At 35.4% G+C, this 25,969-nt stretch overlaps 1 protein-coding gene across 4 annotated transcripts in view; it reads right to left on the bottom strand.

Moving 5' to 3' along the window:
* The window catches only part of NBEA (neurobeachin), a gene marked incomplete at both ends in the record, with an annotated part of 526,482 nt that overhangs the window by 396,705 nt on the left and 103,808 nt on the right, over nucleotides 1-25,969 (bottom strand). For all 4 annotated transcript variants that reach the window (XM_080613294.1, XM_080613295.1, XM_080613292.1 and 1 more), the window contains 5 exons: nucleotides 2,609-2,728; nucleotides 12,111-12,237; nucleotides 20,660-20,781; nucleotides 24,514-24,609; nucleotides 24,847-24,947. In XM_080613294.1, coding sequence (XP_080469420.1) covers nucleotides 2,609-2,728; nucleotides 12,111-12,237; nucleotides 20,660-20,781; nucleotides 24,514-24,609; nucleotides 24,847-24,947 — 566 coding nt within the window. The remainder of the gene's footprint in view (nucleotides 1-2,608; nucleotides 2,729-12,110; nucleotides 12,238-20,659; nucleotides 20,782-24,513; nucleotides 24,610-24,846; nucleotides 24,948-25,969) is intronic.

Genomic DNA, 25,969 nt, shown 5'->3' on the forward strand with positions numbered 1-25,969 from the left:
TAAAGGGAGACTGTAATTAAGAAAATAAATAAATAATTTATTACTTCAGCACCTGGTTTTCTGCAGTGAACAACTTCATTTGAATATTGTAGCATTAAATGTTTTACAGGTCAGTATTACGATGCTGTTATGACTGGCTGTTAGATTTTGGTTTTTATTAATTATTCAACATGCAACAGAGAAAATTAGGAAAATACATTCCAGCACCAAATAATCTTTCCTATTGCCTATTAATGGGAGGCGAGCAATAACTCCTGAACTTACAGTAATTTTTATTCACTTCTTTTCCAGGTGCCACAAAGGCAATAAACCTGATTTATGTATTTATTTATCTGAAAATCAGCATTCCTAGCTCATTTGGTCTTCCTCTAATTATCTCACATTTGTAGTTTTAAACCTAATGGACACCAACTGATCCAAGTTTGTTTGTCTATTTCTGTATATTCCTGGTAGTATGTCATTAATGACCCCAAGATCAGGTGATGGACATATCTGCTTCATTCAGTGCCTTAATCCAAATCCTCCTATTTTATTTAGATAAAAAAATTAAACTCTCTGGATTTATGGATCTTGTTAATTCATAAATCCTTTTACAGTTTTCTTATTTTACAATGGAAATGTAAAGTTCTATGAAAGACATCACAACATCATCACATTGATCTTCATCCATCTACCTGAATAAAAATCTTTCACCAAATACCAGTATGATCATATGCTGCACCTTGAAGAGAATTCTTATGCTATCTCTCATGTTACTTCTCATAACTGGGGAAAATTCAACAAGAACTCAACCTTTACATGAAACAATAAAGTTCTAATACAATTATTATAAAGGACTACATGATATAATCAGTAACTCAGCCAAGATCCTCTGAGACCTCAGCTAGTTTTTCAATCATCGCATTCTAACCTATCACAAAAATGTTTATATTACCAAAGAAAAAAAAAGCTCTGCAAAAAGTAAAAGGCCTGGCTTTTCTTTCAAGTAGAAATGCTGCCAGGAAAGTAAAGAATGATGATAGAACCTTTGGCAAGCAGAACTCTCCTACTTTAATAAACATTCTCACTTTCAAATCCAACTTTGCTTCTAGAATTTAGCAAGAGCCAGTCCATTTCTCCTTAAGTACAAAAGAGCTTCCTTATACCACACAGGCAGTCAGAAACAACTGAGAATTATATCATAAATAAGAAATGACAAAAGTGTAGCAAGCTGATGAATCAAGCATGTCTGAAAGTCTAGCACAGACTTAGCTGAAGGGAAGCACATGAAAATCATTTTGTCTGCTTTCCCCATCCGAAAATTTTGGGCTAGAAAAGAGTGTCTATTTTCTGCACCATAAGGTGTAGACTCCCAAACCTTCCAAAGCAGAAGGTACAAGAAGGGAGGAAAAAAAAAAAAAAACAAACAAAAAAAAACCCCAAACAGATTTCATTAAGAGAATTTAAATATATTTTTTGTATTCAAAAAACTGATGCATTTCCTGTAAGAATATACTGTTAATTTGAACGCGTTCCAATTAATAGATACAGGTATACATGCAATCTTCTCAAGGTAAAAATTACTGGTTTTCTGCCTGTGGGACAAGCAGATCACCATGTTTTTGCTCTGAGCTGCCTGGTGCTATGGAACTTTACATCTATCAGTATCTTTTAATCAGTTCGGACGGCCAATAAGGGAGAACATCTCTCTGAAGTTTATTACCCAGGAAAACAGCTCAGTATTAAAAGGAATGAAATTTTGTAGCAGTTAAATTGCATTTGCCAGCAATATTAATTAAATATTAATACCCTAAAACTTAGCGCAAGGTTTTTAATATTGGTCAACTGTCTACTTACTAATGTCAAGTCAAACAATTAAAGGCAAAATATGCTTATTACTGGAAGACAGATGCAAGACTTCAGACTTTGCATAATACTATAATACTCCTGACATTTCTCCAGACTTTCTGTCTACTTTGTTAGTTTAAAATTATAAACTCTGCACAGAAGAAAAGATCTCTTACTATACTTGTACAATGCTTAAATCCATATGACTCTGATCATAGTTCAGGTTACTCAGTTCTACTGCAATTTAAAAACTTACCTAAAATTTTATGTTCAGTAACACAAAAAAGCATGGAAATCTTCTAACTCTTAAAAGTATTTCCTATTGTATCCAACACAGAACTTACTGCAGTACAAAAATGAGTACTTTTACATACATTATATGCATTTGGCAGAATGAATCAGTTTATCTTAAAGACATTTCCCAAGCTAAAATGGTAAAATCTGTAATCCTATCACATTTTTCTAATGAAAAATATTAATCCATTGTTATTAGTTGTCCTTTATACAGTATCCCATATTGAAAATACTATCTCTAGCAGTCTCTCCAAACAGAATCTTTGAAAAATTCACAAAAATAGCTACACAAAATACAACCAAAAACTTCTCAATATTCAAAAAATATTGTCATATAAAATCAATGATCTTACATTTTATTAAGAACATACCTAAGGAAGAAAGAAGAAAATTTATAAAGATTTAAAGAAAAAAAATAGTACCTTTTTTATGTTTCAATTTACTTTAAAACAAAAATCTATGAGAAAGTTAAAAAATGAAATCTTACATCATTCGTGTTAACATGCCAGGCCATGTCACCATAGGATACCAGCTGACCGTTCACGTAACATCGTATTTCACTGTTTCTCCATCGATTATAGATGTGTACAATGCTTATCATGTACCACTGGAAAGACATGGAAAATCAGTATACAGCAGCACGTTTCGTGCTATAAAACATAAAGTTAATGAATAGCAGTGACCAGTCTTGTAAAATTTACAAACAGATGAAGCCTTGCAAACTCATAAAATTAAACATCAAGTCAGTGGAACTTCAAGTCTAGCCAGTGGAACCATGCCTTAATGTAATGATGTATCTACCTGAAGCCCTTTATGGGATTAGAGCTAAAAATGCGTACATATAATTAAAAAGTTGAATACACTTCCATTCCTGAAAGTGTAACTTAACCTAAACACTCTACGCTGTTACACAAAACATCACTGAGTTCTGATGGGAAATCTAGTTCTATGTGCACATATCTTAACAAATTTGTACTACATACCTCTGCCATTTTGTCATAGCTCTCTGTCAGAAATTATTAAATAAAAGGAAAAGAAATCACAACATCAAATTTTAAAGGCTGATTTACAGATGTCAGCCTGATTGTTTCATATGATTTTCCTCCTCTATTATCATTTCATTAATTTTTGGACAATTGCCATATCATTAAAAATCCATTATATACTCAAAGAGAGAAAGCATCACAGTAAAACATTTCCAAGTAAAACTATGGTAATCTTTCAAATAACCTGTTCAACAGGAATCATTATGTTCATGATGAGTAAATTCAAGAAGAAAACCTTCACTTTCCTTTAAAACCAAACCTTAAAACTCATCTAAGACTAGGAGTGTAAATTAAATCTCTTAAGATCTGCAAGTCAACTCATACTTAATTATAATGGGTGTCTGTACTATTTCAAAATATATACAAACCAGACAAAAGTGGACATACTGGAAAAGTCCAGAAAGGGCCACAAAGATTATTAAGTAATTGACATATGAGGAGAGGCTGAGATATGGGTCTGTTTACCCTGAAGAAGAGATTTAGGGGAATTGTATCCATGTGTATTACCACTTGATTGGCAGGGCATAAAGATATTGGCAGGGGATAAAGATGTAGCCAGAAACTTTTCACTAGTATCCAGTGACAGGACCAAAGGCAATAGACATGAAGTGAAATACAGGAAACTCTTTTTAAACATATGTAACAAGGGTGGCAGTAAGTAGCAAGGAAAGTCAAATACTAGCACAGGTTGCTCCGGGAAACTGTGGAGTCTCCTTTCTTGGAGATATTCAAAACCTGACTGGACAACATCCAGAGCAACCTGATCTAGGTGTCCCTCCTTGGAACAGGAGATGAGACTTGTCTGTCTCAACACGTTCCTTTCCAACCCTACTGAAAAAGTAAGCTCATCTGCCCTGAAAACATAATTTCATATTTTAATAATTTGGAATAATAATTTACAATTTACTTTTCTTCCCCTTCTTGGTATCTGTTTCAATTATTATCTTTTGATTTCTACATTCAGCTAAGTCTCTTTTCTTCAAAGCAGAGAACGACTGCATCCCTGAGAGCATTATTTTAATAAGTCACTTGATGACTTGCTCCCTGAGCTGTGGTAGGTAGAGACAGAGCCTACTAATATAAAAGTCTGCCTCTCTGTAACAGAAAAATAAAAGCATAAATTTTTCAAGTGTTGATTTTGAAATCAGACAGAGCACAGAATTACAAATAAAAAAAGCATGCAGCAAAATATATTTTTACAAAAATCATTGTGTTGCAGTTCTCAACTTGAGCTATATCCTGTTACATAATACCTATATATATATATATATATATGTTTCTCCACATCTATTTCCAGGTCTTTAAAAATACATTTTTATTTTTCCCTCCTTAAAACCTACAACAGAAGTGGGAAAAACAACACAACAGTACGTAAGAGTATCTCACTTCTTGCACATCCAAATAAACAGATTTACTGGGCAATACTAGATTAAGCATTTACGCAACAGCTTTGGCTTCTTAAGTCACACGTGACCCATCTTTTTTTTTTTTCAAGCAACCATGAAAAAGCTATTTTTGTAGGACACTGCCCCCACTCTCCTCCAAAAAAAATCAAAAACCAAACCCACAACTCAATAAAGCAAATGCTATTCCCCAATTTGTAGGCACATTCTATTTCAGAAAGTAGTCACCACCATAAATTCAACAAAATATTCGTAACTCAATGTCTAGAAGCTTAACTGGCGCCTATGCTAATTGGAAACCAAGTGCAAACCACATGACTAGAACTCTGCTTTCATCAACACTTCTTTTCCAAAGCTTCCAAAACACCTAACGTAAATTTCTTAAAATTTCCCCTGTCCTCTTTCCTTCAAAGGTTAATTTACCAATAATCTCCGCCAAGTGATGACGATTTTAAATACTTTCAATACTGCCCAGCAAACAGGCATTCTTTGCAACAGAATTCAAAGCTGTATCTTTTATAATGATTTATTCTTATTTCCAGTTGACATTTTTCTAGCAGAAACTAGCTGACATCCATAATCCCCTCGTTTTTCCATTTATCTTCTATCTGTGATTTTTCTTTCACAGTGTGAAGATTTCTGACAACATACCAGTTTGTACGACTGTCCCTGTGTGTAAGCTTAAGCTTAACAGATGACTCACCACTTGGAAATAAATAGTTCATTACTTCTGTACATGGCCCACCGAGCCTGTAAGGAACTAGAATGAGCCATGCTATTTTGGGAGAGCTTTGGTGGCCGTGTCAAACTTTAGGCAAATGATATAATCTACTTTTTATAGTCTGTCTTTTTTTTTTTTTTTCCCTCTGTGTTAACTCCCATTCATAGAATCATAGAATTAGAGAATGATTTGGGTTGGAAAGAACCTTAAGATCATCTAGTTCTAACTCCCATGCCATGGGCAGGGAAGCCTCACCCTAGACACCATGTCATTTGCTGAGGTGAGGATGACTTCAGCACCCGAGCATGGGGAAAACTCAAGTGTCCAGAAGCCTGGCTCCTGAGCAGCCAGAACCACCGAGGGAGCCTCAAGCCCTCATCAGAACTTGCCCAGGAGCCACCAGATCCGCTGACGCATGCAGTGACTCACAGGGGGTGGCACCAGAAAGGATGGCACCAGCCCTGAGCAGGTAAAAAACCGCCCTAGGGGACATGAGCAAACAGGAGCACGTGACTGGGGGCAGGCAGTCAGGGTGTGGTGCAGCAGTTGGCGTAGGCAGGTGATTATTCACCTCATGGCCAGGACCCAGGACCGCGTCTGGGAGCTCTGCTCTGGCTGCTCTGGCAGTGGCCAGTGTCTGCACCCAAACAGAACCTATGAGAAGGGATGCTGCAGTACAGACCTCAGAGTGCAGAAAGTGTCTCAACTGGCCTCTTGAGGCAAGGGTGCACAACGGTCAGGGCTGCACTCGGTGAGCCCTGGTGGAGGTCCTCCTGCAGCAGGTGACTGAGCTGCAGGAGACTGTGAACAGATAAAGAGATGTCAGGGAAGCTGGAAGGGAGCTGGACTGCTTGCTCCAAGCCCAAACTGTGCAGGGGCCACAAGCATCCACCAGAGTGCACACAAGAAAGAAGAAGGGCGTTAATCAGGAGGTTGGGAACTTTTAACAAAAAATAATTAATTAAAAATGGGCAAACCAAAAACAAGAAGACAACAATAAAAAAGGAGGAAGAGGACAATTACAAGCAAGGGGCTTTCTCCAAAACCTGATGTCCCAACCAATAACCACTTCACAGCTTTGCAAGGGGCTAACGAGGCAACTCCCACCATACTGGAGGAGCAAGCAGTTGTCACACCAGTAAAGAGGATCACTACTACTGCATGGAGGAAAAAGCAGGGGATCATAACAGGTGACTACTTTGAAAGGCAAAGAGGCACCCACATGTCAGCCTGACCCAGTCTCGTGAGAGGTGTGCTGCCTACTAGGGGCTTGGTTCAGGGATGTTGTGGAGAGGTTGCCTGGCCTACAGTAACTCCTACTGTTACCTACTTCTTGTGGTCCATGTGGGTGCTAGTGATATAGAAAGCAGTAGCCTAGAGAACATTAAAAAGGACTACAGAGCCCTGGGAAAAGTGGTTAGGGGCTCTGGAGCTCAGACAGTTTTTTCATCGATCCTCCTAGTCACAGGGGGACCTTAAAAAGGCCAGGTAGATCTTGCAGGTTAATAAGTGGTTACTATAATAAGTGGTTAGGGGGTGGTGCCATACTCAGGGGTTTGGTTACTTAGACCATTAGACCACAAGACTTGCTTTGGGAATTCAGGTCTACTGGAGGCTGATGAGGCTGGTCTGACAAAGAAGTGGAAGAACTGCTTTGGTGGGAGGCTTGCCAGGCTGGTCAAGAAAGCTTTAAACTAGATGTGTTGGGGGAGGGGGCAGTGATCCATCCCTGCCAGTCAGATGCCAGCACCTGTAAGAAATGCTCAGAGCAATGCAGAGCTACTTCAGCCACTCCAGCTAATGAGTTAGCTTCATTCAGAGCTCGGCTCAGATGCTTCTGTACAAATGACTGTAGTATTCATCCACAGACAGCTTTTTCTAGACCAAATCTCCTTTCTTTCATGCAATTACTTTTTGATCTTTAGCACTGCCATTGTCAGAGCACTACCTATTTCTATTACTCTGGCCCACATGGCAAGCTCTACAAAAAACACTGAGCTTTTTTTCTCTTGAATACTTGTGCATATACACATGCACACAGAGTACCCCAGCTTGTTGTCGTAACTACCCCAGTAAAAAAAAAATTGCTCTTTTGCCAACCTGCACTTGAAATATCTAGATTTACATCTTAAACTTAATTTCTTTTTAGCCAGGGAAGTATTCAGGTATTAAAAAATGGTTTACTCTTTGTGTCATATTTGTCACTAGGATCAATCTAGATAAAATGAGTAACACGGGTTTTCAAAGCTAATTCCTAAAATAGAGGATGACAAGCTCCACTGAATTAAGTCCTTAATGCAGTCTTATTGACAGGAAAATAAAGGTCCTTCTGAGATTCCTGCTTACTCACTTGATTTATATCCTTCCATCCCTATATTTTAACAAATATAAATTCAATTACTGCATGATAGCATAACTTCTTTAGCACTTTCAGAGAAGTATAATGCCTGAAGTTCTTGGGAAATCAACATAGCATGTACCAACTGGCTCACAAACTTCTTCTTACGTATAGTAAGAATCCTTGAAATAATTCAGCAGGTGTAGGAGACAAAGATTTCTAGTGCAATAATGGGTTGCTCTGTCCTCAATATGTTATCTATGTGCTTTCTAATAATTTCTTTCTCTTTTTGTAGCTTCTACTCCATTTTAATGATTAAGATATCAGGCATGATACTATGTAATTCTAATTATCAGAATAGCCTTTTTCTAAAATGTGTATAATTTTCCATGACCCATTTGTTTGACAAAATAGGTTATATATCACAATTAAAAGACTGGTAAACTTCATATTCAAATTTCTTTGGAACTTGGGGTGCTCAGTGTCCTGGAAGTGAATTATTATCTCTCATATTGATTTCTATACCTCTTCTGCCATTTCAATTTCCTCTGACTCATCCCCATTGACTCATCTTGCAGTAAACAATGATGCAATTTATTCACTTATTTTTTTTTGTTATGACATTATATGCTTTGAGGGCTCCTATAAAGCCTTAGTCATCTAATTGCTCCTATGAACTCGAGAAAAGAATTGTCTTATCAATTTACATGCAATTTGCTATAACTTACATTTTTCTAAGTACTCTTAATTTTGATACAATTCTTTTCTGAAGAACTTTTTACTTAAAACAGTTCTGCTATTTACTTATGCACAGGTACATTGTGAGGAGCTTTTAAACTTTCTATTGGATTTTTTTTGACTAATGGGATATTTACTCTTAGATTTTTGTATCTTTGCACATAGCAATTTCTCTAGCACTATCAAACACCTCCATCTTTAACTGCTCCTCTTAATTTTTTTTATCCTTTTTTTAAGACCTAAAGTCAGCTTTTTGCAGTTCCTCCAGAAATAAAAATAGCAAATCCTGCATATCCAAGCATGCTCTGCATTTTTCAAGACAAAATCAAGTCATTGTCTAAATTTCTAAAAGTTTCAAAGCAAAATAAATCCAAATGCTTCTGGTATTTAAAAGTTTGAACTTGTGTTCTAATAAGATTCCACTCAGTATATAGCAAAGTAAAGTAAGCTTCTTTATAGTAGTATGCTTTCTTATCTTTGCTAGTTCATCACAGATCCTGTAACCATCCTTATAACGCAGCTAACAATTTAATATGAGTAGTATGGTTTTCCTACTTAGTTACAGATTTTCTGTACACAGAAACTCTGTTATTTATTGTCACAATGAACTTAATTATCTGATTAGGTTAAGTCTTGAATACAAGGCATCACTCTATTGGCAAGACCTGCCTCAGCTTCACTCGGAAGTACAGTCTGAAATGAGTGTCCACTGATGGTCAAGACAACAAAGTTTCTGATACCTCTATTGTGTCAATAAATTAATTTAAAATAGATATTCCAGATTCTTCTATATTTGTTTTCAGATATCTAGAAACAAGCACATATATATGTCCTATAACTTTCTATTATCTATTTCTCATTTATGTTCTTTGCTGATGTTATACAGGCATTTTGTTGATTTCCCTTCTATTCTGTACCTGTGAACATGGATTTCAGGACTTTACTACTACACAGTGAACCAAACCAAGTTGTATAGTCTCACAAACAATTTTTCTCCAAGTTTTAGTTGAAAACTAGTTTTTGGTTGGTTTTATTTAATTTTTTTTTTAATTTTTTTAATGTTCAAAGTCAGTAATATAGTTTTAAGTTCATCTTACAGTTTCCTTCCCTATAGAATTTTCTCAAAAATGCACCAAGACCATGCCTCTGCTATAACAACAGCTTCCCTAGGTGGTACTCAAAGACACTTTAGATAACAGCCTGTCCATTTTTTATACTGCTGAAATCTTTCAAACTTAATCACCCACTGCTGAGTAAGTCATACTCCTACTCCATACCACAGTACACTAAGACAGATGAGGCATCACACAAGAAGTATTTCCAAAATATGGAACTTATTTCAGTTTATACTGCTATTAGTAAAGGTGTTCAGGACCAGAAACACCAAAAAAACCCTATTTGTTCTTGACTACAGTGCTTTCCTATTCATACATTTATGAGGATTGATACTGAGGCTGGAATTCAAGGAAGTGAATGAAAATTACTGGGGGTTACTAATACACAAAAATGTCACTTTGGAGTCCCAAAAGTACAGACATATTAAACACGACACTGCTAAACATAGTTTAGCTCTGCTGAGAGGTCGGTCTGTTATACTACAGCCACAATTTCTATTTGGGGATATGAGAATCAAATTTCTCCACGCATTTTTATAAATACTTGCCTTTATAATGTTGTAAAAACACACTAATTAAAACCTTAAGGAATTACATGACACATCGTAAAGTTTTAAATCAATACTGTATACATACTATTTTGTGAATGGTATCATATAGTTAACAGTGGAAGATCTTCACATGAACATAGTATCTTTGTGAACTGCCTACATAAAGCTTTTGACCAGGTGGCTTGAATAAATATTTTTATTGTGTTTCAACAAAAAAAAAATCAATAAACTTTATTTTTAAGTTTAATGAAGATGGTGCTTCTGCAAAAGCTATTGCTGAAATGTCTACGCCTATAAGCAAATGGGTAATAAATAGTATATCTGATGACAAAAATCACACTTCTCAAGTTCACATTTGGACAGAGAGCTGCTTTGTAAACAGATACTTTTTTTTTTAATACATACATACACATTCAATGCTTGCACAATGGAACCAATGTAACACCTAAATAACATGAAAAAAAACAATCTACGTGTTAAACAGGGTATGTTTTGACTTGTTATAGCCAAGAATTCTATTTGACAGGTTTTCTTCCCTCCATTATGTGTTATGTACCTTCCTACATATGTGTACATTCAAGTTATTAAGGGAAAAAATATACATCATATCAAACCACTTGCACATATATTCTAGAAAATTTATTTCAAACACTCTGCAAATCTGATATATGACCCAAAGTGTATGAAACATGATCTTTGAGATATAGGAGTTATATTTGGACATACTTCATCAGATCAGCAGATTATGATTCGAAACCGATGCTCATTATAATGAGATATACATATACTAGTATTTAAGAATTAACTATTTTAAGTAGAATAATATGAGCTAAAATTTGCCAGGGATGGCATGAAGAGAACTAGTCAGTCATAATAAAAATTATCAAAATAATATTTTGCTAAAATATGAAAGGCTGCTTCTTCATCAACCAGGAAAGAAATGATCAGCTAGGTCCCAAAAGCTAGTTATCGATAACATAATCCAAAAGGTAACAATTCAGTTTGTTCCTAGGCTGAGTTTACCACTACTACTGATCAGATGTGCTACTTTAAAAGAAAACAGAAATGTAATCAAAACTTTTCTAGCTATAAAATTAAACAAAATTTGCAAAATAGAATTGATTAATTTCAATACTGCCAGCAGATATGTCTTTATAAGGCTTAATACATCCTTGAGTAATATGCTTTGAAAAGGTATTACTATGTTTTAAAACACCACAAATGACCTCAAAGCTACATGACAGAATTAGAATCAGTGATTTTGAATCACAAATACATACCAAGAAAAACAGAACATAAAGCTGATGACAGAACAATGGCATTCCCTCCCTAAGAGATTAGTTTGTCAAAACAAAACAAGCACTGAAATTCAATATACAAATTCTAAGGCCATAAAAAAAGAAATAAGCCTCACAGCAAAATATATACAAGGCTGCTATCAATGACAAACACATAATGCTCACTGTACAGAAAAGTTAGTGCTTCAGTTAACTAACTGAAATATTGAAGTCAGCAGAATCATTGTTCTCCTAGGACTACTAGGCATACAGTAGAAATGAACACTAATATGATGTAGAGAAATAATCAAGATTTACTATGAAAAAAGAGAAATCCCAAAACACCACTGACATAGAAAGTTCAGAGCCTTATGTTCCCCAGCAACAGATAACAAATCTTTAGCATTGCCAGAAAATTGATTCAGACATTGGCACCAAGGCTACAAAGTACAGAATGTTCATAAATAGAATAATGACCTTTTAAATATAAAATAGAGACTTTTAAAAATAAAATAGAATCATTTTTACAAATACCCAGAATTCTTCTGTCTCTGAAGCTAACTAAGCAGTATTTTTAAGAAGTAGTTGAGTTCATAGAAGTGTTACTTACTAAATTACTACACTTTGAATTGATTCTGGGCTGTAACTGACATAAAACTTTGCACGACCATCAGAGAAGCTACTTATAAATAAGAAATTATTAGTAGCACTATGGCACTAAAGGGCTTTTAGCCCTTCTTCCCAGAAGCACTTTGTCACTTTTCAAAGTTAGTCTTTATTGTAAATACCATTTTGCTTACCTTGCGTGGCTGAAAGTCATACTTCACACAGTGCTGGAAACCTTTGCCTTTTGACTTCAATGATGTAACTATTAAGCAGTTGCCAACAAAATGAGCAGAATACCCAACACCTTTGCTAGTGCGGAAACTGAAAAGAAAGAATTATTAATGAAATTGGAAAAAGGGGAATTCTTGTATGATAAAAAGGCCCAATATTCCTTTAGATTGCCATGAGAAAGAAAAGAAATTTGTACCTGGAACAATGAACTTAATTTCCTTTATATCTTCTCTCCACACCATTTCTCTGGAGGGGAACTACAAACCTTCATCATCTACTTGATTCTAGCCTACGCCCTAAAAATCAGTACTTTGGGTCTTTTTTTCCTTTCAAAAATCCAAGATGGTAAGTACTGTATCTATCACGTTTTCCCCTTAGTTTCCTAATTCATCATCATTTAAAGTTGTAAAGAAAAGTTAATCACAGAACAAATGTGAGATGCCTTGTAATTTTATGGGGTTTGGAGAACAGTGTGGCCAGTATGTCATATGAATTTGCATTGAAGGTAATTATTATGCACAAGACTTACTTCTTTTTCAAGACTTATGAGTTACTTAGTCTAATGATCTATGAAGTTTTAATCATCTGATTTTGTGGATTTATTTTCATTTGTCAAATTGATAAAGGACTACAATTTTAACAAAGTAAGTTTAGTAAGGGTTTCCAGCTTTCTTGTGGAAATATCATAAAGACAGATAATGCAGAAAGCTCATATATTTCTCTACTTATATTAGAAAGCAAAAGCATTATAAAGATAAATTCTGGACTTCTTAAAAAAACATTCTCAAAGGTAGCTGGTAAAAACTCATGAATGACATTACACAGAGCACTTTTAACAAGGTAAGTCCATATCTACAGCTATGTCACTTCTTTCTGAAAAGATACAACAAAGAGAAATCTTTGTTGTGGCATTATCCTTAATATGGAGCACACTTTATACAGCTTTTAGTCAGTTTGTTGTTTTGTTTTAAAGTTACAATCAGGTTATAAAAATAAGCAATGGCTGAAGTACAAGATCTAAATAGTGAACTTCATCCATAAGTTCTGAAATGAAGCCTTTCCAAGTATAAGAAAAAATGACAACTAATTTTCAACATTTATATATACACTCCTATGGCCCACTAATTACACTTTCTTTTTAAAATACTTTCATATTATTACAATAAATATTTTTAAAATTATTTCATTGTTGTAACTTTTTCATCAAGTGTTTTTACTAGGTTTTCCATAGTAACATAAGTGGTGAAGGGTATATGCAAACACTAAGTTTATACTTCATCTTGCTCAAATTCTACATCTTTCATCTACCCCACTACACAAACACAATCTTTATCCTAATATGCAGAAAAAATACATAGAGACGTTATTCCATCTTCAGAAACTTACAGTAAAATCTGTCTGTGTATATTACTGAAGGAGAAAGTCAGATTCTCCTCTTTTCTCTCTGTCAAAAATATAGCTGATAAACCACAACTTTCAGAAAAATACAAACACCTTACACGATAGGTGTTGTGACTAGGCCCTGAGGTGGCTTAGATGTCCCCATAAGGGAATCTTTAAACAAGGTCAAAAAGAGAGATTCACATTCTAGTTATAATTAGTTTGAATAGTTCTATTTAAATGTGACAGTGATCAAACTAAACAGAACAGCAGTGATAACATCTACAGATGACTCTTCTCCACACTAATGGGCCCTTGCACAGAGGTCCTTACTTCCAATCTTGATTTCAGTCATCCTACAAATTGCAGCACACTATACTTGATGATGATGATCAGAGATCATCAAGGTGGTTCTGTTGGCCTTGAGACATGCCTTGGTTCACTCTTTCCCTTAAATAACTTGTTAAGGTGCTGCAGAAGCTTTATTTTCCCAAATTCAGGCTGTGGATTCCCCATTTTTCTGTCTGTCTCTATAGGTCATATGCAATTCTCTCTCCTCTCAATCTGCTGCACAGGCAAGGAGCATTATTCCCCGACGCAGCCTGCATAGGTGTTGACAACAAAAGGACACCATTAAGAACCTAAAAAGTCCTCTCTAAATAAACCTAAGATCAACATCTTTGTCGGTGACATGGACAGTGGGATTGACTGCGCCCTCAGCAAGTTTGCCGATGACACCAAGCTGTGTGGTTCGGTTGATACGCCGGAGGGAAAGGATGCCATCCAGAGGGACCTCGACACGCTTGTGAGGTGAGCTGATGCCAACCTTATGAAGTTTAACCATGCCAAGTGCGAGGTCCTACACCTGAGTCGGAGCAATCTCAGGCACAGCTACAGGTTGGGCAGAGAAGAGATTCAGAGCAGCCCTGCAGAGAAGGACTTGGGGGTGTTGGTCGATGAGAAAACGAACATGAGCCGGCAGTGTGCGCTCGCAGCCCAGAAAGCCAACAGTATCCTGGGCTGCATCAAGAGGAGCGTGACCAGCAGGTCGAAGGAGGTGATCCTGCCCCTCTACTCTGCTCTTGGGAGACCTCACTTGGAGTATTGTGTGCAGTTCTGGTGTCCTCTGCTTGAAAAGGAAATGGAAACTGTTGGAACAAGTCCAGAGGAGGGCCACGAGGATGATGAGGGGACTGGAGCACTGTCCTGTATGAAGAGAGGCTGAGAAAGTTGGGGCTGTTCAGCCTGGAGAAGAGAAGGCTGCATGGAGACCTCCACAGCAGCCTTCCAGTATCTGAAGGGCGCCTACAAGGATGCTGGGGAGGGACTCTTCATCAGGGACTGTAGTGACAGGACAAGGGGTAACGGGTTCAAACTTCAACAGGGGAAGTTTAGATTGGATATAAGGAAGAAATTATTTACTGTGAGGGTGGTGAGGCACTGGAAGGGGTTGCCCAGGGAGGTTGTGAATGCTCCATCCCTGGTGGTGTTCAAGGCCAGGTTGGATGAGGCCTTGGGTGTCATGGTTTAGTGTCAGGTGTCCCTGCCCATGGCAGGGGGGTTCGAACTAGATGATCTTAAGGTCCTTTCCAACCCTAACTATTCTATGATTCTATAATTCTATGATTTTAAGATGGATTCTAAGAATGAGGAGAAAAATTACATACTGTACATCACACTGACCTCAACAGCGAAGACAGTTTATAACACTGCCATTCCCCAGCATCTTTTGAAGGCTATTTTTAACATGGATCGTTTCAATGATCTGGCTTCCACAATGACCCCACAAAGCAGCTATACCACACAACAAAAAGAACTGTGAAGAGCCTTATGGGAGAATATTATTCATACATAAATATACATATATATATATAGCTTGCATTACCTAGATACACAAATAATCTGCACAGCCACAGTAGTGAATTTTGTACGATAACATGAAGGTTAAAAATCTTAAAATACAACTCTTACAGTAAGAATAACTGAATGTGTTGTAGGCTAGTTTGAGACTTTGATTTACCTCCTTGGGCTTTATGGCATTCAGAGAACATTTCACCAGGGAGCTTCATCTCTCACAATGCCAAATTTGTTTCTCAGCAATGTAAGTCATCACTACAAGCTAAAATTATTTTGGCTAACAGAATCCTATTCTGAAGGATATTGAAAAAAATACACAGATTCACTATGTTCCCACATATGGTGTAGAAGTATTTGATTAGAGAAGTCAAATAAAGTATTTTTTTTCTTAAATTACCAACAGCCAGTCATTGTAAATACCATCATGGTTTTATCTAAGATTATTAAAATTGTGCAAAATACATCCTACTACTTTGAACAGGAGCTAGTAAGCATTTTGTTATACACTAGAACACTGTTAACAACAACACACACAAAAAAAAAAAGGAAAAAAATAGAAACAAAAATCTGCTCTTGAAGAAATGTCTACGCCGTTAATATTTTTCCCTTTCCTAACTGCCTCCCTCCTTCTCCACCATTACTGGGCTGATTTTTTTACCATTATGGTCAACTACACTGTTCCTGAGATTTTAAACACTGAATTGTCCTTACATATGTAACTTCCTGGAGTTCATCTTAGAAAGACAAGAAAACAATGCAACAATGAAAAAATAGCTCATTTGTTAGCAGGGCTCTTTCTCTTCATCTTGGAATAGAGCAAATGATTTTCTACACAAGAAACTTAGCCAAGATTTTATTTTCTTTTTATTTTTTTTTTCATTCACATGAATTAGCATTCTAATACAACAGTAATTGAGAAAGTGAGAACTCAAATGTTCTCTGTTTACCTCAACATTATAATATATAGGTTATGCTAATCTTATTTTTTGCCAAAGGTAAAGCAGTCTAGGACTAGTCTCTATGATACTGCACAGAAATTCTCTTACCAATTAGCTACACATGCAGAACTTGCCACATCCAAAGATGAAATGCACAGAGACAACATGAGTAGTACTGTTAACACCCATATGGTTTTATGAACCTTTAACTACCTCCCATAGCAGCTGGTATACTGTTTTACTACAGATTGTTCATAAACCCCTTATAGTTATGTTTGGTTTCAGCTGGTTTCTCAAAGCAGCTACTGGATGGTATTACACTTCAATAGCAAGTAAGCATTCTTCCATCTACTGGTGAAACTGTTTAGTGATTCTAGTTTCATTAGCTTAGGATTTTATGCGCAATTTAACATATGATCATGGCACTGAGATTAAGAAGGTAATAATTCATTCTTTTCTATTAACTTTGGAATTCCATTACATGCTTTTGCAACTCTTCCATATCTCTGTAATTATTAGCTCTAGAGAAGAACTGAAAAGTCTAGATAGTCTGCTTTGTTTTGGGTTGGGGTTTTTTTCTTCTATTTTTTTTTCTTTTCCCTAAATCAGTAAAAATAAAATTTAGAACAGTCTTTCAGAAGTTTTAGCCATTCTTCCATTAAATGGTTGTAGAAGCATTTGGATGTTTTAAGGACAAAAAGCAACAATTATGACAACCAAGTCTCAGTTCACCCTCTAATTCTTTTACAGCATCCAATACACAATTTGAAATAATGTATCTCCTAAAAAACAAACAAACAAATTACAGAAACCTCACCAAACAATAACTGGATTGATTTTATCTAATTCCAGGCCTTACTTAGAAGTAATGTCACCCCATGTCGGTTTTTAACAGAAACAAATATGGAGACTTAGAGGATGGAGGCTTGCCAGTTGAGTGCACTTATGGTTAGGGCTAAATTCCTAAAATTGCACTGTCTTTATGACAAAGAATCTATATATCATTTTTGAAGAAGCATTTTCAACTATTATACTCTGGTTATTATGATCATTACTACTATACTGCATCTTATAATTGTGATATTTAAAGTGACCATAGTATTGTGTGTCAGAGTTGGAATTTACCCAGTTCACTTTCTACCTACTGGATCTCAGATTAAACAATCCATCAGCATCAGAATTTTGCATAAATTCTGAAAACAGAAGTTGAGAACATACCTAATTTCGTAATTTTATTTTTCTTGGAAGGTTTCATTATAAAATTTGTTTTCCAGAGCACAGTTCACTCCAGAGTGTTCTTTGAATAGCATCAATTTTTTTCCATGGTCTCTTAAAAGAAGCAGCAATTTTTAATTGTAAATGGTATTCCAGTAATGCTTTCGCCAAGATTGCAGGAAGTGATCACATCACCTTTACTCTCTTCTCTGTTCAGACTACTATTGAAGAGATCACATTAGCTCTTTCAGCTAGAGCAATGAAAAAGCAGTTTATGGTCAGTTGGTTACCTACAAAAAGCCTTAATATCCTTCTTAATTACTGCTTTGTAATAAATAACTGCTAACTCTGTAAGCATAGCACCATTATTCACTGCTAGGTATACATCACTGGCTTGCTTATACTTTGTGCTACAGAATTATGAATCTTACCATTTGAACCTGACTGCTCTACAAAAAAACTTTCTCCTTATTGTCATTTATCATCCATGCAAATGCCAGAGACTCCTAATTTTTCTTGAGGATTGTCACACTCATTTTGTAATTAATAAGAAAGTGACAACATGGTTCCAATACGCAAGTATTAATGGGCTGTCACTTAGCAGCTGCCCAACATCATCCTCTTTTTTTTTTTTGGTGGGTTTTGGTTGGTTTTGTTTTGTTTTGTTTTGTTTTTTTTGAGAAAAACCAAATTGGCTTACAATTCTTGAAGCAGCACTCAGCGTTCAGCTAATTACAGAATAGCAGCAGTTTTCCCTCACATCTGGCAAATGTGAAAACATTTCCTTGCTTCCTTCCTCCATTTTTAAGCATTAGTTTTCACATCATAGGCTGATGTAACAGCTCTCTCTCCTGCCAGAAAGGCCTCTGTCACATCTTTCTGCACTCACTTAAAACCTGGATCATACCTTAGTACATACCTTGGTACAGGTTTTCCAGTGAGGCTGCAATGTGTCAATATTCAAAAACCCGACAAGAATGTCCTGAGGAACCAGTTCTAGCTGATGCTGATTTCAGCACCACTGCTTCAAATCAGTCTTTGAAGTTGTACATACTACTAAGTTTTAGCTTTAAAAATAAAGCTTTAAAAGACAGATGACTTTTAAGAATAAACTGTGAATTTATATGTTAATTTAGATGTTTTTCACCTAAATAGAAAAAGATGCTATATGCCAAAAAAAAAAAAAAAAAGCACATTGAAAGAAAACAAATCTTTGCTTTGGTATCTTCCTCTTGGTAGTGGCTGAGTGTGACTCAGCCTTTCATGTGGCAAAGTCTAAAATCTGTGTAGAGAAGTTCAGATGGATGATTTAGTTTGAATATTTTTTCCTGTTTTTAATTATTAACTATGGTTGGTTTCAGACACTGTATAAAAATGTCAAGAATTAGCACTGTTCTTAATTTCCTTCTGAGGCTGGTATATTCAGTTTCTCTGATTTCTGTAAGAATAACTTCTTTCTGTGGCTCATATGAAGCACTTGCAAAGTTCTACCTTATTAGTCACAGAAGTTTTATTTTCCACTCTTGATAAATACTCTAATTTTACATATATTCCATAACAAGAACATGAGAAATTGAGATACTGAACTGTAAAGATCTGTGTGTGCATGTGTATGTGTGCGAGTCATCCATATATATATATATATCTATTGAGTCATCCATTCAGAATAGGTATGCCTAAAGATTACTTGAAGAGTCTGTGCATAATACCTACGTTTATTAGAAAGGTTATTCTTTATGTACTAGAATTAGAGTTGAAACTCTGTATGTTTTGAGGCTATACTTTTTCGCTTGATTTCCTAGCTGCAACAGCAAAATATAGAAGACATTATTTTGGTATGTTCTGGCTTTTAAAAACAGAAAAAAAACACAACAAAAAAAAGCACACATCGACTATGGGGAAAGGTAAACTCATAGGAAAAAATGTTTTCTTACTCTGCTGGACTCTATTCCAATCAATCTAATAACAGGTATTATATTAAGTTACCTACTAGAGGTAAATTATACTGTCAGTGGACAATTTTAAGCAAACATGGAAATGTTAAGGTTGTAGATAATAAGAAGTATATTAATTAAAAAAACTATTCTTTAGAGTATAATGTTAAGGTAAGACCTAGAATTATTTTGAAGGGAGAAATTCAGGTTTCTTTGATAACTCAAAGGGCAGCTTTATGGAGTTTATTCACTGACATATTCAAAACCAAATAATCTGATAAAGGAAAAATCTGTTTATTAAAGACAGTTGTCTGAGTCTAATTGGCAATTTTCCTAAGCTATATCACTTCTCTGAAGCACTGTGGCTAGCGAAAAGGTCTAAATCAATATACTTATAAATGGAAACAGAAGTAAATTCCCTCTGACAAAGACAATAAGTATCCACAAATATTCAAGGCAGCTTAACACATGGAGTATTTTAAAGTATTTCAGTGCAAAAAGTACATTAAAAAGTATGCTCGAAATCTTAGAATTAAATAAAAATTGTAATCAAATAATAATAAACATCAGAACTATATCATAGCAAAAAAAAAAAAAAAAAACAAAAAAAAAAAAAAAAAGCATATAAAAATAATCAAACATTTCTATTTTCATCACAACAGCAAACCTAAGTAAACCAAAATTATCTCTCCTGCAATCACTTTACTATGAAATACAGTTTCCATTTTTGGGAACAGGTGGTCAGTGAGACATTTTTAAATTCACAGATGACCTTCTATTACCTCTAGCTAATGTGCAAACAGTGCGCTTTGATTATAACAGATTTGTTTTGTACTACTGGCATCAGCCAAGAATCTTAAACACCAACAGAAAATTGACATTCTTAGAGTTTATAACTCTAAAAAATGATGTATTTTGAAATTCCTAAAGAAACCATCACACTAGATTTTATGGTTTATCTGCAAGGCACATATCTTGCATCCATGGATATACAAATTGTAGAGCAAAAAGGACAGATGACTTTGTATGAGTTTCTATACAGTAAGCACCCATCAAAATCTGTACGTATTTGAGGGTCAAAAAGCATGTCAGAAACTAAAAATAATGAGAAAAATTAAATGCAATTAGGAAGCCAGAGGAAAACAAAACAAAACAAAACCTGTAACTGCAGTATTAGAAGTTACTTACCAATAGAGATAGGGTTTATCCTTATCTACATTGATATTGTTTAGCGGATCCATACGAAACCAGGTGTTAAGAGTAAACCCATTTTGATAAGGCCACTTAGCAATAGGAGGCAATGCAATTGCCTGGAAGGAAGGAAAACACCCAACAATGAAATAGCATGTCAAAAATGAATTTTTTGAGAACCATTGTTAAAGGCAATCGCTTTCTAAATTCCTGTCATTCTAGATCTCCAAATCTGCTTAACTTTCAAATGTTAAAGAGGAATATAAAAAAATCCAGGCCTTCAAATAGTGCTTTTGAATAAATGCATTAGTTTTCCATCTATTTTAAAATACTTCAATTTTTAACTACATAAATTCTACCAATAGAGGACATGAAATTAAATTTGTGAATGGGTAATATTAAGAGAAAAAAAAAAGTAGAAAAATTACTTCTCTAGAAATTAAAATATAAATTCAGCTTTCAATAAGTATTCACCTCATCAATAGACTAAAACATCAAGATCAAACTAATTTCAACAGATAGTACAACAGAGATTCACTGTTAAAACTACAGTATTAAAAAAGTAGTTCTCTGAGATTTAAGAGCACTATCAGTTTTTTTTCCTTTCCCATGAACGCTCAGTAAAGTAAGAGACTGAATATTTTACCCCTGTTCTCAGTTAGATAAATTAATCTTAAGGCAAGGCCTAAGAAAAAATTTGATTTTTCAAGATTTCATATTTATGTGCTGATGGAAGAAGAGGTTTCAGAGAACTCTTTATCCCTGGGCAAGGCCCTGAATACCTGATCTAGCTTTGAAGTTAGGTATTTTTTAGGGAGGATATCAGGAAAGATGAACTTCAGAGGTCACTTATAAAATGTTTTCTATGATAACACTAAAAGATGAAAACAATTTTTGACACAGCATAAGAACTATACACTAAATTAAGTGATTTTAAATGAAGTAATTTTAAAAATGTAAGAAATTAAATGTTTGCAATGACTTAAGAGATTACTGTAGTAGCCAATAATTACAATACATTCTTTCTCCATCCATCAGACAAAACATAGAATATTTTATACAAAAACAGTTAAGAAATAATAGCCTTTAATAATACTTCTTGAAATAAGTTGTATATGAATGCAAAGCAGAAGAAAATAATTTTATATATAACAATAGCATGTTATTTCTAAGTGTATTTAATTGATATTTTCCAGTTTCCATAAAATAATTTAAGCTCTTACTACACTTTGAAATAATAATGATTAGATAATTAATCCTTGCACCATTGTTTTCTTATCAAAGCTATCAGTGATACTGACTGAACACTGGCACAGGTTGACTAGTGAGGTTACGTCTCCATCCTTGGAGATGTTCAAAAGCCATCTAGACACAGTCCTGGGCAACCAAATCTAGGTTTCCCTGCTTCAGCGTAGGCGGGGTTGGCCAAGACGACCTCCAGAGATCCCTTCCAACCTCAATCCTTCTATTATTCTGTGTGATACCTGAGTCACAGTTGGAAATACTTTTTCATGATTGCTCAAATGTTGTGCTGTCCCAATTTATACCGAGGACTACAAGGACTTGCAGAAAACTCATTCACTGCTTAAAATGAGAATGGACATGAGTCTCTGGGCAGTAGTCAGAATAATCACATCAGGATTGTATGTCGATGTAGAAGTATGTAAAAAAAAAAGGTACAGAATAGGACTGACTTTTCATCAGCTTTACACGAAAGGCAATTGCAGAAAGGGTTTTAAAAACAGAGACATAGGTAATTAAGAATGATAGGGAACTCAGGGTAAATTTTTAAGTTACATACAGCAACATCCTCAGATTACACTAGTATCTGACAAAAGTAAAACTGATTCTCCTGCTTGCCTGGTATTAACTGCTCTGTACAAAACATTCCAAGGAACTCCTTCGGGACATCACTCCTGCCTCCTTAGAGGGAGTTCCCTGCCTGAAACAGGAAAAGAGCTGCTTCATGACAAACAGGAACAACATCTGGGAATAGGATGGTCACCACAAGATGTCCTGCTAATGGAGTGACTAATGGGCTGCTTATACAGGCTGGCAAACATGTAACACAGTACTCAGAAAAGCCCTTCAGTTGGGATAGTGAAGCAGCTCTCACCAGCAGACAAAAAGCAGGCTCTTCTATACCGTCACTGAACTCTTGATTATACAAGGAGCACGCGTCCAACTTTGAACAGGATCAAGCTGGTATTTACCATGAGAAGTAAACATTATGCTGTTTCTCTGTCTGATGTCATCACCATGCACCACACCTTAAACCCTGAACTCAGTACCAGTAAACTACGGCCTATCTAGTGTCTTTCTTCTAATGAAGTATTTTGATGTTTGGGTCATTTTAAAAGAAATCACCCTAGGCTCACTTCAGAGGATGACTGCTGTCCAAAACTTCATAGTGTAATCCAACATGCACTACTTCAGAAATGTAAATTTGAAATTCACATTTCTTGATTTACAGGGTGCAATTAATCAATGATGAGTGGTACATAAAACAAGATCCTAATCAAGGAAAAAAAAAATGCTCATTTTGCATTTCAATAAAGACGCTTTATACTCCTGTAATTGATGTCCCTCTTTGGACAGAGAAGAATATTTGAAATTATTCTGCAAAACCTTTTTTGAACCTGTGATACAAAATTAAATATAAGATAGACATTTCATAAGGGTTTGCCTCTGAAACCCAGAAATGTCAAAGCAGTATATTTCATTGTAGACATTCATAGTCTGCAACAGCTGTCTTGTTGCTGCATGTACTTTTAGAAGAGCTTAACTGTGGTTTTAATTCAGCAGTAGCAAATGAAACTCTCTTTCAGAACTCGGTAATTAATTCCTTACACAATCCACCCTGTGCATTTTGCTGACGCATCTGTGCAGCTGAATATCAAACAAGACCAAGGAAGTGATCTAGCCAAAAATAACCTAGGTGAAAACCAGTGATTTTCAGCCAGTTTATTCCCTGATGCAATCTGCCACACCAGCAGCAGTATTCACAAAGAACAGGAGGTGGTGGTGGTTTATTCTTGAAGAGTAATCTTAGTGCTATTGAGGAAATACATGCAGAACAGCCCAAGAGAAGCTCCTATCACCCTTCATGCACTGGCATGAAAAGACAGGGATCTCAGGATTATTTCCTCTTAACAGATTCCAAGTTTACCATGAGCATATGCTATTCCATACCAGAATGGAACTGAACCTCAAATCCACATTTCTCAGTTTTAAGCATTCGTATTTACTGCCTTAATAATTATATTCATAAACCTGTATCCAGTACTTGAATTTATTTGTAGATACATGCAGTGAATGAGAGAGAGAATTTCTATTTGAGAAGGTTGCAAAAGGAATACAATTTCATCACCTTAAGTGATCATAAAAAATAAAGCCAAAAGAAGACTGCATTTAACTCTCTGCCTTGAGCAAAAGGAAACAGCTGATGGAATTCAGATAAAAAGACGTAATAAAATTTATCAATAAGTTGTCACTGTAAACAGCTGTCACTGTAAAAGCTCATCCCTAGATTTTCATCAACCCTCTGCTCAGTATAATATCAATTATATTATTCACATAAAATACACCATTCTCTGGAATTTTCAGGTTTCACTTTTATGGTAACTTTCCCAAAGAAACATCTGCTATTTGACACTCCATCCTCATAAGTGCAATTTCGCAACACTACAACTACCTTGCAAACTCACAGAAGGCAAGGTCTACACTGTTCAAGCACGTACTCCTCACCCCTTATTTCCTTTTCAAGAATTTTCAAAACCAAATAAAAGGAAATGCAAATGATGAGCAATTTATTTGTTCCTCAAGCTTTATTATTTTGTTTGAAAACTTACTGCAGCACTACAGCCTGGGAAGTTGAAAAAGGTATCAGGCCCATGTCTCTGTGGCATCTGATTAAGGACTGATAATAGTTTAACTGCATGTCTTGGCTGTGAAAACAAGAAAATGGCACAAAAGTCAATACGACCATTTTTGCACTCTCTAGACGGTTTTCAAACAACACAGCAAATTAACTCTAAAGTAGTTAGCAAAAATACTTCGTAAACATACGTTCAATCAACATTAAAAAAAAAAAAAAGTCAAGTTTATATGTCCCAGGAGACAATTTATGTTAACTTCAGGCTCTAACAGAATGACACTTAATGCTTTATCTGATCACAGCTTACCCAGATTCCATTTTCGCCTCGAAGCATGCTGAACAAAAGCTTCAACTCTTTGACAGTGATGCTGTAGCTGGCAAGAACCCCCAACATATCAACTAGGAGATCTTCAAAGGAAAATAAAGTTATTCTGAACTCTGCATTTCATTGTTTTGACAAAAAAAGCTGAAAAAGTTAATACCTTTAAGAGTAAGTGTTATTCACAAATTTCAAAAATCAAACTTAATTGCCCTAAATATTTTACACAGAATTTCATATTCTCACTGTTCCATTTATTTTAGAAAAAAAACCAACAAACGTGAAGCTTTAGAATTTGCATCACATTTGTAACAAAGTATCTATTAAACTTATGAAAAATTAATTCTTCCCATACAACCACATTCATCATAAATTACAACCTTGCTTGCTTGGCTCCTTTCTGTCACATACTTTTGAGATAAGGCTTTCTTCATTCCTCTGAAGTTAGTATTTTCCAAAAATTTATGACCTAAAAGATTCTTGACATTATTATTTAACTTAAGCACAGCGTTACTGAGAATTTGTAGAGTTCCCACAGTTTTGCCACAGTGGTAATGCTTTCAAGTTTTACCTGAATGAAAGGCCAGGGAAAAACATTCAAACAAAACCAAAACAAACCAAAGCAAACAAACACACACATAAAAAAACCCCAAACCACAAACCCACAAAAACCCCTCACAAAAAAATAAAAATCAATAAAGACTACAATAAAAAGATTAAAAAAAGTGATCAAAATTTATGTAATATGGCTTTCATTGAAACTCCTCAAAACCCATATATTTTTAAACTAATACAATTATATAGCTGGCCTTTCAAAGAATAGCAGGTCTAAAATAACTGCTAGTGCTTGGACCTTTATTTCAAAACACAGAATTTAGTTTTCATAATTTTTTAGGTTGTTGTTGTGGTTTAAGCCCAGCTGAACCCACGACACTTGTGGGATGCTGGACCTCACCTTATACTTTGCACTTTCTTTTGGAATAAAACACACTACTAAGAATTACTACTTCCTCTAGAAGGAGGAACAACTTTTTACTTATCTTCACAGATGTAGCATATGAAACTTAATTCAGAGATAAAGCAGTGAAGTACAGAGATTTAAGCACACACA

Source organism: Psittacula echo (assembly GCF_963264785.1).
Source record: "Psittacula echo genome assembly, chromosome: 3".
Lineage (NCBI taxonomy): Eukaryota > Metazoa > Chordata > Aves > Psittaciformes > Psittacidae > Psittacula > Psittacula echo.